Source organism: Lissotriton helveticus, chromosome 2_1 (assembly GCF_964261635.1).
Source record: "Lissotriton helveticus chromosome 2_1, aLisHel1.1, whole genome shotgun sequence".
NCBI lineage: Eukaryota > Metazoa > Chordata > Amphibia > Caudata > Salamandridae > Lissotriton > Lissotriton helveticus.
In genome coordinates, this window is record NC_136059.1 from 1,397,772,301 (window position 1) to 1,397,785,929 (window position 13,629).

At 45.9% G+C, this 13,629-nt stretch overlaps 1 protein-coding gene across 1 annotated transcript in view; it reads left to right on the forward strand.

The window, feature by feature from the left end:
• LOC144820261 (dynein axonemal heavy chain 6-like) overlaps positions 1-13,629 on the forward strand; it is a 1,187,310-nt gene that overhangs the window by 390,244 nt on the left and 783,437 nt on the right. Inside the window, exon 14 of the mRNA XM_078677850.1 lies at positions 13,195-13,347. Within this exon, the coding sequence (XP_078533976.1) occupies positions 13,195-13,347 (153 nt within the window). The remainder of the gene's footprint in view (positions 1-13,194; positions 13,348-13,629) is intronic.

The following is a 13,629-nucleotide window of genomic DNA, read 5'->3' on the forward strand; positions in this document are numbered from 1 at the left end:
GATCAGTCCTTTCAGTCTCCCTTTAAATAGCGCACCCTGAATGAACTGAAAACACTGTCACCATAATTACGAGTGTCACAGCGTGGGTTGCAATATTTATTGCTTGTGATAAAATCCCAAACTACAGATTTCGTATTTTAAACAATGGGATAAATGTCACCTATTCTAAGCTAATGCCCCATTTGATGCAGCTGTACAGAAATTTCCACAAAACGTATGTTTGCTTGTAAGTTTGCTATTGGGAAGTTTTGTATAGACTGATCAAGGCCAAAAACGAAGGCACTGGGTCTGAAGTGGGGAGGGGATGGCAGGAGGAGCAGGTATCCCGCAAAATGCCAAATCATTTTTTCCACTTGCTCGGCAAGAACTGGTGGAGAAAAGGAAAGACTAGGATAGACATGACATCCTCTTGCGGATTGATGTAGATCTGTACACTAGTTTTTTAAATATTCACAGTACATGTTATAATTATACATTCATAGTATGGTTTGTGAAGTGGTTCAAAAACCAAACACTTTTTTCTGCCGTTAGCCATTTCATGGTTTGTGTACTGGTACTTCCGGTTTATGAACCTTGAGTGAACACTTTTGCAATTTTGTTTCTAATTTATTGCGACCTTAAAATAAAATCAACATGACTTGCCCATTGGCAGATCCAGTTCACAAGTGAAGAATAGAGAACCCTGTGGAGGTGGTGGTGAGAGGGGCGTATTGACAAGATTCCCTCATCTGTACTTGGAGCAAACAACTGCTAAAATACTTCTAAGCAATTTCTGGTTTTCAGAGTTTGGTTTGAAACCAAACCAAAATGGACATATAAGTACATTACATTTATCACAACAGTAAATGTTAATGAAAGGAAGTCCTACTATTGTGCTTATTCAACATAGAGCAACCAAGCGTTCTTTGAATGTACTGTTTAGATGTACAACCATACATGCTTGTGAACTTGTTTGTTCCAGTTGTTGGGGACCTAACGTCATCAGCACCTGCTAGCAATAGTTTATGAGTCTAGGAGTTCACTAGCACAATACACTTTCTTCTTTGGATTCTTACTGGGCTGGATCTTTGGGGTAGGGCTCTTCTATCTGTGCTGCCCTGCTTTGTCTGTTTTTTTTTTGCTAGTATGCTTACAGACAAGTTGGTGTTTTCTCAGGTTTTGAGATTAACATAATGATAAATGCTGTAAAAAAATCTTTGTAGTGCTTTATTAAAATGATTATAGTTCTCTCGTAGGGGATTTCCATGTATAGTCATAAGCAATGAATAGTCCTGCCCATGTGCGTGGACCCCGGAGCACTTTATCCAAATATGTTCTTAAGTGATGAAGTTCGCCTTTCTTCGGGAAGGCCTTGAAAAAGTCACTTAAGATTGTCATAATGCAGCCTAGCAAAAGGCTACGGAGGTCAGAGTTCTTCATCTTGTAATGGCAAAAGAAGGGACTGTGAGAATATATACTCTCAGAAAATGTCTTTTTATGTAATAGCACAGAAAAAGAACCTTCACAAAGTCTTCCGCTATGAATAGAAAGATAAAAAAGAGTGCTTGACCCTTTAACCCAAAGGCTGCCATTAAGTATTGAAAAAGAAAACTGTGCCTTTAAGAGCAGAGAGACCACCAATCGAGAGCCACTTCACACTGTCGACTGCCTTTGAGACAAGTGTCGACGTCAAGGGATACTGACTCTCCATCGCCAAGAGATAGGAGGTCAATGTCAACAGCTAAACGTCGATGCCGTGATCAGTCAACTTTGAGAACTCGCTCTTCATCAAGTGGTCGACATAGACGTTTGAGGTCGAGGAGCACATCTTCGTCAAAAAGTCGACGGCGAAGATCGATGTCGAATCGAGGAAAGACATCTAAAAGAAGGAGAATCTACTCCTCATAGGACTCTCACTCCAGATCTCCTTCATTGGTGAAGATACCTGAATCTTCCACCCCGGCATCACCTGCACCTGTTCTTTCAGGGCCTCCTATTCGGGCTTTGCTTTCTCTGCCTCAGCTTCCGGTGAAACCAATAATACCAGCACTGATTCCTCTTGGGGCACCTCGGACCACACCGGCTCCTAGAAGATCACCCTCGAGATCGTGCCGTCGATCTCAACATGGGCATTCCACTAGATCATGACATTCATGGCGCCACTCTTGCCACAGGTCCAGATTACGTTCACGCTATCACTACCATAGAGACACGTCTTCCTCTACCTGAGACTACTTTACTACATTATCCTATTCACTTCAAACTCGGTCCTCTCCGATTGATGACATTAATACCTTTTAAGAGGTCCTGGTTCGTGGTGATACTAAACTGAACATTCCTATGAAGACTCCTACTCCATCAACATCTGTTATTTTTGAAACCCTCCATCAATGCACGGCGTTTAGACTGCTATTTCCTCTAGTGCCAGGCCTGCTCGATCCAGCCATGGAGTTGTTCCTCTAGCCAGTGGCGGCAAAATGTGCGCCATCAAGGCTCATCAAGAAGTACAGCCCACCAGAACAGGGTCCTCTATTCTTAAGGTCTGATCCTCCTCCTGATTCGGTGGTAAAGTCTCACGCTACTTCTTCATCGGCGACATCTCCCCCCAATAAGGAAAGCAAAAAGATGGACTCATCAGGATGCAAGATCTGCAACACATCCGCTACATCAATGAAAGCAGCCAGTGCCACTGCCCTCTTAGGACAGTATGATCACTCTTTTTGGGACTCAGTCTTGCACTTCACAGACCACCTCCCTAATGAACATAGGCAAGATTTCCTAGAAATAGTGCAAAAGGGTGCAATGGTCTCAAATCAAATGATTAGCGCGGCTGAAGACTCCTCGCTCCTGGCTGCTCATGGCTACTGCCAAGGAATATCTCTACCTCGACACGCATGGCTGCGCTTAACGTCTCTGAAACCAGATGCATAATTACACTTACAGAACTTACCATTTTCTGGCTACACTCTTTTCAGTTCACACGCTGTCACGTATGGAAACCGCAAAAATGGAGGTGGTGGAATTTGGAAAAGGCCCTTTCATTTGGAATCCCTCATGGTGGCCAGCGAATGCCGGGCTTTGCCCTGTAGCCACCAGTTTGACAAGAATCCTAGGTATTCTGTTCAATGATCAACTAAAGTTTGCTGTTTCCTCATAAAGATTTTGCGTAAGGTCTTACCATTTATTCCTCTAGGCCTTCGCAAATGGTGGTAGCAGCACTGATCCTTTCCAGAATCGATTATTGCAATGTGCTATTTCTTGGCATTGACAAAGGTCAAATACTGAAACCTCAAGCCTAGCAAAATGCTGCGGCTTGGCTGCTTCCTGACATTCCTAAATACCACCCCATCTCCAACAGTCTTAGGGAGCTCCATTGGCTCCCGGTCCAGAAGCGCATCAAATTCAAAGCTCTTTGTTTTGTGCACTAGGCACTGTATGGAGGCATTATATGGAGGAAGGTCTCTGAGCCTTCACCAACTATTTTGCTGGCATATACGTGAAGTCCAGGTCCCTAAAATCCGTAGAGACAGATGACGAGGAAGAACCCTCTCTTACCGGGCAGCCAGAGTCAGGAACACAATGCCAATCTCAATCAGGTTACAACCTAACAGAGCTCTGTTTAGGAGCTCTGTTTAGGAAGATGATCAAAACCTGGTGGTTTCAAACTAGATATGCCTATTCTCAGCCTACCACATACCGGTCACCACTCCCATTGCAGCTTAGCACCAAGACGCCTCGGGAATAGTTCCGCTTTATAAATGCCCTAATTCTGCCACAATTCACTCCCTGTGCTCTTGTGCACACCACCAGGGGGCCGAATTGTGGTGCTTTCAGTGTTCTAATATGCTTCCAGACATTCCCCTGCATGCATATCCTGACTTCCAGGCATTTTAGACACCATTTAGGAATTAACTTCCATTCCCATTCCATGCCGGGTTTTTTAGAAGTCAGTCTGCTTATGCCTGAAACTCCATTACCTAGAATTCCCTGCTCACTGCTTCATCTCCACCCCTGCAGGCCAAGGATGGGTGGAGGAATTTAGCTCACCTGTGGCTCGCTGCTGCTGGCCTGCTCACACCTGATGCATGTGATTACTGTGAGCTCTTTTAAGCTCCAGCCCCCCTCCCCAGGCCAAAGTTGGTCTTTGTAGCTGTGTACCGGAGAGACTGATCCTCGTTTCCCTGAGCTTTTGATATTCTTGGATTCCTGAGCTATAGTTAATTCTTGTTCCTTGATTCCTGAGCTATGGCTATTCCTTATGCCTGAATTAGTACTGCCTGAAATGCTACCTTGTTTCCTGAGTTCCTGAGCTATTGTTATTCTTTGTTCCTGTTCCTGGAATTCAACTATGTCTTGTTCCTGATTTGCACTGCTTGTAGTGCTCTCTTGTGTCCTTGTTTCCTGAGCTGTAGCTATTTCCTGTTTTCTTGAACCAGTATTGCCTGCAGTGCTAACTTGACTCCTGAAGCTTAGTAATTCCCTGTTCCTAAATTAGCACTGCCTGCAGTGCTACTTTGACTCCTGAAGCTTTAGTAATTCCCTGTTCCTGAACCAACACTGCCTGCAGTGCTACCTTGACTCCTGAGCCTTAGCCCAATTCTTGTTCCTGCCCCAGCACTGCCTTCAATGCTACTTTGTCTTCTTGATTCCTGAATCTGCACTATTTGAGTATACCTTTGTAGTCTTCCCTTCTGTATATCCTTTTCCTGACCCTGCCTTTCTTCCCATTTCCCTGGTTCCAGTTTCTAGTTTACGGTCTCTCTATTCTGCTGTCTTGCTTCTGTTGCCTTGTATGTTTGTTACCTGCTTTCTGGCAAGTGTGCACTGTGATTTCCTTCCTTTCCTATTGAGCACTCCTCCTTGCTAGCTCCAGGTCTATTGTGCTTGTGTTTAATTCTACCCCCTTGCTGTTACTGCCTTGTGTGTTCCAGTTTGATCGCCAGGATCCGTGGGCACAGCTGACTACCTAGTTGGTGTTTCTTGTTTACTGTGAGTACTGTCTTTGAGTTGCATTTATAACATCACCATAGGTATAAGCTCCACAAACCCTGCCTTTTCATGCATATCCTATATGTGGGAATTTGCAGTCAGTATCTGTAACAGCAATTATGGGTGAGAAACTTACTGAGCTTCAGTCTTACCGTGTGGAGCTCTTGAGTGCTTTACCCCACACTCCCCTTTATTGTTAATGTTGTATTATGTATGTGTCTTGCACGTCCTTCCTGGGTGTAGTTGGTCTGAATGCTAAATTACCTTGTGAGTGCCCTTCCTTTCTGAGTTTTAGCCATTTTGTACAGGCTTCCCCTTTAGATCTCTTTTTCTCCCCTGACTCCTTGTGTGATCCTCGGCAGCGCTGTACTACTCGTTCTGTGCATGGTACATTTCCTACCCAGCCCCCAGTCCTTGCTCAAGTTCCTGACAGTGTTCCCGACATAGTCCCGGACAGTCCCTGACACATTCATTCATTCAAAACAGAGATGGATACCTTGAAAGCTGTGGGGCTAGAGAAATCAAAAGACCAGTGACGCTTTTACCCCTACCACTGACGTTTCTCTGCTCAGAGGGTTCAAACCCCTCAATGGCAATCAAACAGATCGCAACAGTACCAATAGCGCAAACCGCAGAGAGGTCATCACTCCCAACAAACGACTCAAGGAGGACGACAACCCGCTGTACCAAAGCCATGAATCCTTACTTCCCCCTCTTCAGTTACCCACTCCGGTAGGGGGGAGCATTGTAAATTATCTGCCAGAGTGGAAAAGCGTCACAACAGAAGCCTGGGTCTTGAATATTGTCAAACATGGCTATCGTCTCAGGTTCACTGCCCCACCTCCTTCTATCCCTCTGAAGGAGTCTGCTTCTCGCCTAAAGCTCTTCCAGAAAGAAGTCAACATCCTGTGCCTCAAAAAAGGCGATCAAACCTGTCCCGCGGAACAAACACAGCCAAGGTATCTTCTCTCTATACTTTCTAGTGCAGAAAAAGGCAGACTCGAGTTCAAAAGGGAGACTGGCTCTGTGCGATAGACCTACATGACGTCTATTTTCACCTTCTAATAACAAAGTCTCATCGGAAGTTCCTCAGGTTTGTCGTGGGACACAATCACTACCAGTATGCAGTTCTCCCATTCAGCCTCAAGTCAGCACCCAGCACTTTCTCCAAATGCATGGCTGTGGAGTCAGCACAACTTCGTAAACAAAAAATCTTTGTATACCCTTACCTGGACGATTGGCTCATCAAAGCAGCCACATTCTCGGAAGCCCAAGAACATTTCCTAAGGACGTGCAATCTGCTTTATTGCTTAGGTCTACATGTCAATATGCAAAAGTCCACCCCTTCGCATGTTCAGTCTCTACATTACTTTGGAGCTACCATAGACACACTACAGGGAAAGGTGTTTCCTTCGGAGGAACAACGGTTATCCGTTCTCCGAAAATGTCACAACCTTCAGCGGATAATCCGTCCATCAGTACGCATAGTCTCCTCTCTTCTCGGTTCGATGGCCTCCTGCATATTCCTGACTCTCAACGCTCGCCTCCATATGTGTCCTCTCCAGGAATGTTTAGAGGACAGTGGAACCAATTCTCGGGGAACTGGTAGGACAAGATTACGCTATCAACTCATGCAGTGTAATCTCTTCAGTGGTGGTGCTCCCGAAAGAACCTCCTATGCGGAAAGCTCTTCCAGCCACTTCCACCGACACAGACAGTAGTCACAGATGCTTCACTGCTTGGCTGGGGAGCACATATGGACCACTTACAAGTACAGGGTCTTTGTTCCTCAAAGAACAAAAGTATCACATCAACCTTCTAGAACTTCGAGCAGTACACCTGGCTCTCAAGGCTTTTCACCCATCATTCACGACCAACCACCTGCTTGTTTAAAACTGACAATACAACCACCATGTACTACCTTATCAAGCAGGGTGGAACGAGGTCCAGGCCTCTGTCACAAGAAGCCCAATCGATTTGGCATTGGCTCCTTGCCAGGATTCTAACACTGGTGGCGGCTCACCTTCCAGAGGCCAGAACATCCAGGAAAACACACTCAGCAGAGTTCTCGACGACAACCACAAGTGGGTTCTGAAAGAAGTCGTGGAAAGTATTTCCAGTCTGTGGGGCACACCTTCTATAGATATGTTTGCCACAAAAGAAAACAAAAAATGCCGTGACTTCCCCTCCAGAATTTTCCATCGACAATCTCTGGGGAATGCCCTATGGATCGACTGGTCGAACAAATTTCTTTACGCTTTTACTCCAATACTGTTAATACCGACAGTCCTGCAGAAACTGGCGTCCACAATAGCCCAGATGATACTCATTGCCCCAGAATGGCCAAGACAACTGTGGTTCCCAGACCTCCTTCACCGGTCTATCTCTCCACATATCAGGCTACCTTGCAGACAGGACCTCCTCACGAATTTCAAAGGCCAACTACTACATCCGAGTCTGTCATCCTTGAGTTTGGCAGCATGGCTCCCTGAGATAATTCAGTATGGTCATTTAAACCTGCCACAGATTTGTATGGACTCCTAAAGGAAGCCAAGTGTCCATCTGCACGAACAGCTTATGCCTTTAAATGGAAGCGATTCTGTATTTGGTGTTCTTCTAACCAGTTTGATCCACTTCCTGCCAGGAAGAAGCTATTCTTCCCTATTTATTGCCTCTCACCAAATCGGCCTTTCAACACTCTCCAATAAGAGACCATCTTACTGCTCTTACAGCATATAGGAAAAGTCCTTCACAAATCTCTTTCTTTACAATTCCAGTCATTAAGCACTACCTAGAAGGGTTAAAGAAGGTTTTTCTTCCCTTTAGACACTCTTCCCCTCCATGGGAGCTGTACGTAGTACTGTCTAGTCTCATGCTTCCTCCTTTTGAGCCCATCCACAAAGCTTCTTTACAGAATCTCACATGGAAAACCGCTTTCCTAGTGCCATTACATCAGCAAGGATATTTTGATAGATACATCTGCCAGTGGAGTCCTCACCTTGTGAATATCCCCTTGCGTCAGCAACATTCGGAAATTCTTTTTGTAGCTTCGCGCCGACGTGGACGACGTCACAGAGGCACGGCATCTCGCGATTCAGAGGATTTGGCAGATCTTCCTTTCGGGCCTACAAACAATCACAGCAGCAGCCGCAGCAGCAGCAAAATACGCTGTACAATTCGTACAGGGGCAGACAAAGAGCTCGTCCTAGAGGTCACCAAGCCTCCTCCTCCTCCTCCTCTTCCCTTTCCCAGCCTCCTGCCAACACAGGAAAGCAGCCCTAGATCCGCCATTCCGGATCATGTGGGTCCAGTGGGGGGTCGGCTTACCCATTTTCTGCGAGATTGGGAATTGATTACATCAGATCATTGGGTTCTCAATCTCGTGGAGAATGGGTATGCTCTTCCCTTTCGGGAATTTCCCCCAAATTACCCTCCTTGCCAGGGTTATTGTTTGGAGGACCACCTGCTGCTCCTGCAGGAAGAAGTCCTGGCACTGTTCAGAAAGGGTACGATAGAGGTGGTTCCGGAGCAGGAGAGGGGTCAGGGATGCTACTTCGGGTATTTTCTGATCCCCAAGAAGGATGGCAGACTTCATCCAATCCTGGATCTCAGGATCTTGAACCTTTACCTGAAGCAGGAGAAGTTCAAGATGCTCACCCTTGCACAGGTTCTTCAAGCGCTGCTGGAAGAGGACTGGATGATGTCAATCGACTTACAGGATGCGTATTTTCATATACCCATCCTGAAGTCGCACAGGAAGCATCTCCGTATCACGGTTGGATCGCAACACTACCAGTTTGCGGTCCTTCCGTTTGGTCTTACTACTGCACCTCGAGTCTTCACCAAGGGGATGGCTGTAGTGGCTGCACATCTCAGAAGATCGGGGATACCGGTATTCCCGTATCTGGATGATTGGCTGATCAAAGCAGAATCTCCGGAGATAGTGCTCCATCATCTGCAAGAGACAACTCAGTTGTTGCACAGGTTGGGTTTTTCGATAAATGTACCCAAATCTCACCTGGTGCCCTCCCAGCGCAACCTGTTCATAGGTGTGGTACTGGACACTACTGTGTGTCGTGCATTCCCTCCTCCTCAAAGGATTCGCGACATACAGGAAATGATTCCTTTATTTTACAATGGAGCGTTCGTTCCAGTCCTGAAGGTCCTTCATCTGCTCGGTCTGATGGCTTCTTGCATTCTGTTGGTCAACCATGCATGCTGGCACATGAGGGCACTCCAGTGTTGCCTCCGCAGGCAGTGGTATCAGCACAGCGGAGATCTGAGAGAGTCAGTGAGGATCTCGAGAGAAACTGCAGCAGATCTGTCTTGGTGGAGCGTGGAAGGCAATCTGTCTCAAGGAAAGCCCTTCCAACTACCTCCATCGGTGGCCACAGTAATAACGGATGCATCCACTCTAGGGTGGGGTGCTCATCTGGGGGATCTGGAGATCAAGGGTCTTTGGTCTCTAGAGGAAAGGTTGCTTCACATCAACCTTCTGGAATTGCGGGCGATTCGTCTGGCACTCAAGGCCTTCCTCCCTTCCCTTCGCGGTTGGTCGGTTCAGGTCCTGACGGACAACACCACCGCGATGTGGTATGTCAACGAGCAGGGAGGAGTAGGGTCGCAGTGTCTCTGCAGAGAGGCTCTGCATCTCTGGTCCTGGGTTCAGGATCATCAGATTTGTCTGATGGCAAATCATCTGGCCTGAGTTCTGACCGTGTGTGCAGACAGTCTCAGTCGGCAGTTCTCAGCCGACCACAAGTAGAGGCTTCATCCAGAGGTAGTTCATCACGTCTTTCGGACGCGGGGAACTCCTCGGGTGGACCTGTTCGCAACTCACGAGAATGCTCACTGCCCGTCATTCTGCAGTCTCCAGTTTCCGATGCAGGGAGCCTTGGGGGGCGCGTTTCAGATGAGTTGGGACTCTCAACTCCTTTACGCGTTTCCTCCCATACCCTTGATTCCTCGGGTTCTGAGGAAGATTCGCCAAGACCGGGCCCAAGTTATTTTGATCGCCCCGGATTGGTCAAGAAGGGTGTGGTACACAGATCTTCTCCACCTCTCCTCGTGCCCTCCACTCCGTCTCTCTCACAGGGCCGATCTCCTCTCCCAGATGGAAGGGCAGGTTCTACACCCCCACCTCCAGACCTTACACCTTCATGCCTGGAGATTGAGCGGGGCAACCTGATTTCCTTTTCTCTCCCACACGATGTGGTGGATGTCATCTTATCGGCCAGGCGTGACTCCACCAAGTCCATTTATTCTTATAGGTGGTCTAAATTTGTTGCTTGGTGTGGGGAGCAGTCCATTGACCCTTTAAGGGCTCGTTTGTCCAATATACTTCAAGTTGCACTTTCTTTGGCCCAGTAGGGTTTTGCGGTGGCAACTATCAAAGGTTATTTGTCGGCCTTATCGGCTTTCCTTTGTTTGCTGGACCAGCCCTCTTTGTTTAAATCTCCTATTGTATTACGATTCATTAAGGGCCATACCAATACATTTCCTCCTACACCTTTTATTGTGCCTCAATGGGACTTGAACCCTGTTCTTACATTCTTGATGGGTTCGCCTTTTGAACCTTACCACAAGTGTCCCTTGAGACTTTTGTCTTTTAAGACTACTTTTCTAGTGACTATTACCTCGGCAAGGAGGGTAAGTGAGCTTCAAGCTCTTAGTTCAAAGCCCCCATTTTTGCCCATTCATGCTGAAAGAATGGTTCTCAGGGCCAGGGCTGCTTTTCTGCCTAAGGTGGTAACTCCTTTCCATCTGGGGCAGTCCATTACCCTCCCTACCTTCTATCCTCCCCCTCACCCTTCCAAAGAGGAGGAGAGACTTCACCGCTTGGACCCTAAGAGGGCGGTGAGCTTTTACCTGGACAGGACAAGAGAGTTCAGGTTGGATGACCAGCTGTTCGTGAGATTTGCTGGCTGCAAGACGGGGAAGGCCGTGCCCAAGCGCACGCTCTCGAGATGGATAATCCTTTGCATTAAGATCTGCTACGCCCTGGCGGGTAAGGAACCTCCAGAGGGTATAAGAGCTCACTCTACTAGAGCAAAGTTTTCTTCATCTGCTTTGTCTAGGGGTGTACCTGTTGAGGATATTTGTAGAGCGGCGACTTGGGCCTCCCTCCACACTTTCGCGAAGCATTACTGCTTAGATTCCACGGTGAGGAGGGACGGCCACTTTGCGCGCTCTGTCATCCAGGACTTTCTGGTATAGAAGAGTGGACACCCTCCTCCGGGAGTGGGGACTGCTGTGGGACTCTATACACAAGGTGAGGAATCCACTGGCAGATGTATCTATCAGAAGAACAAGTAACTTACCTTCGGTAACGCTTTTTCTGGTAGATACAATATCTGCCCGTGGATTCCGCACTGACCCACCCGCCTCCCCGTTGTCCTCTCTTCTATGCCTGAGTTACTGTAATGTATATATTTTTCTTGTCAAAGGAAATGTTTATTGCAATTTGTTTTCCTGGATTGGTTTTACACTGTGTGTGTTATCTTGACATTTGTGTACTGCGTATACTGTGTATATATCTGCTGTCATCGGTCCGTCCGTGTGCCTCGAAGGCACGGAAAAAAGGGCGGAACTGATGTCATCACACCAGCGTGGGCCTATTATGGTGTCGATGACTTCAGCGGAGTCGCGCGCGATGCCGTGCCTCTGTGACGTCATCCAAGTCGGCGCGAAGCTACAAAAAGAATTTTCGAATGTTGCTGACGCAAGGGGATATTCACAAGGTGAGGAATCCACAGGCAGATATTGTATCTAACATAAAAAGCGTTACCGAAGGTAAGTAACTTGTTCATAAGGGAGATTCAGGCTCTCTACACTGATGACACTTACACAGTGTTCCATTCCTCTACGGTAATGTTACTCACACATCCCACGTTTCTCCCTAAAGTGGTCTCAGATTTCCACGTGAATCAAACCATTGCTCTACTCACATTTTTTACAAACCCTTCTTCTCCAGCGGAGAGGTCTCTCCATTCGTTGGACCTAAAGAGGGTATTAAAATTCCATTTGGACAAGACTAAAGCCATTCGTAGTTCTCAACAATTGTTCATCAATTATAGTCCAGTCCGCACAAGGTTATTGACTTCTAAATAATCAATCTCTAAGTGGATTGCCTCTTGCATTCTCTGCTGCTATCAACTGGCCAATAAAACCCTTTGTGGTAGGCCAAATCTCATTCTACCAGGGGTAAGGCAGCTACTGCTGCCCTTATGAAGAGTATCCCTTTAGCAGATATCTGTAAGGCAGCGACATGGAGGTCTATTCATACATTCACTAAGCATTACTGCCTTGACACAGATGCCAGAACGGATGCACAAGTAGGTCAGGAATCCCTCAGGAATCTTTTATCTTAACGGAATTTCACATTTGGTACTTTTCTGTCTACTCCACCGCCTTAGGGCGATGAGCTTACTACTCTATTCATCGCTTATGACTTTACATGTAAATACCCTATGAGAGAAGGTATAGTTTCTTGCCTGTAATTCTAGTTCTTTTGTTGAGGTATTTCCATGATAGTCATAAGCAGTCCTCCCTCCTCCCCGGTGGAGTGGACTCATTATCTCATGCTAGGTTTACTATCAGGTATCTGTAGCCTTCAAAAAGAACTGAGGTAAATGCCTCTGGTTGAGCATCATGGGATATTGGTGGTCTCTCTGCTCTTAAAGGCACAGTTTTCTTTTTCTATACTTATGACAGCCTTTGGGCTACAGGGTCAGGCACTTCTACTTATAGTAAAAGGCTTTGTGAAGGTTCTTTTTTTGTGCTTTTACAAAAAAGATATTTTCTGAGAGCATATATTCTCACAGTCCCTTCTTTTGCCAGTATAAGATGAAGAACTCTGACCTCTGTGGCCTTTTCCTAGGCTGCATTATGACATTCTTAAGTGACTTTTTCAAGGCCTTCCCAAAGAAAGGCGAACTTTATCACTTAAGAACATAGTTGAATAAAGTGCTCCGGGGTCCCCGCACATGGGCGGAATTATTCATCGCTTATGACTATCATGGAAATACCCCTACTAGAGAACTAGAATTACAGGTAAGGAACTATACCTTCCTTATTATTTAAAAAAAAGTCCCATTGTGTGACATTATGCTATTATCAATAAAACATAATGAATAAAAAAAAACTAGTAGCAGGTATGAAATGTTTTTTATTGTTTTTGCAAATCGTCTTTTTGCATCTAAGAGATATATATTATATATCCCATAGGCTATCAATGACATTCTACCAGGACTTGCCAAGAAAAAGATGGACACCATCATCAGTGAAGCACAAGATGCCCAGTTCAAACTTCAGTTTGTCCCAACAACAACAATAGAATATGTTAATTCTTTGATATTCCTTGATGAGATTCAAGAACGGGTAAGTTCGAATTATTGAGTCGAGCTCAAATGGTAATGAAGACGTTCATGAAACGATTTATCAGGGATAGTTAAATTAGAGCCACATTAGCAGTATTTTTGGTGACCTAAGTCCTTATGTATCGCAACTGGTTCTTTTGTAAAGCGCTCTGACACCTTCGGGTAATGTCCGCCCTATAGAAAATCGCATTAAATAAATAAATAAAATAAATAAAAATAATCTCAATTTCTTCAATACTTTACATTTTATACACCTTTACGCAAATACTCTTCTAGGGGTCTT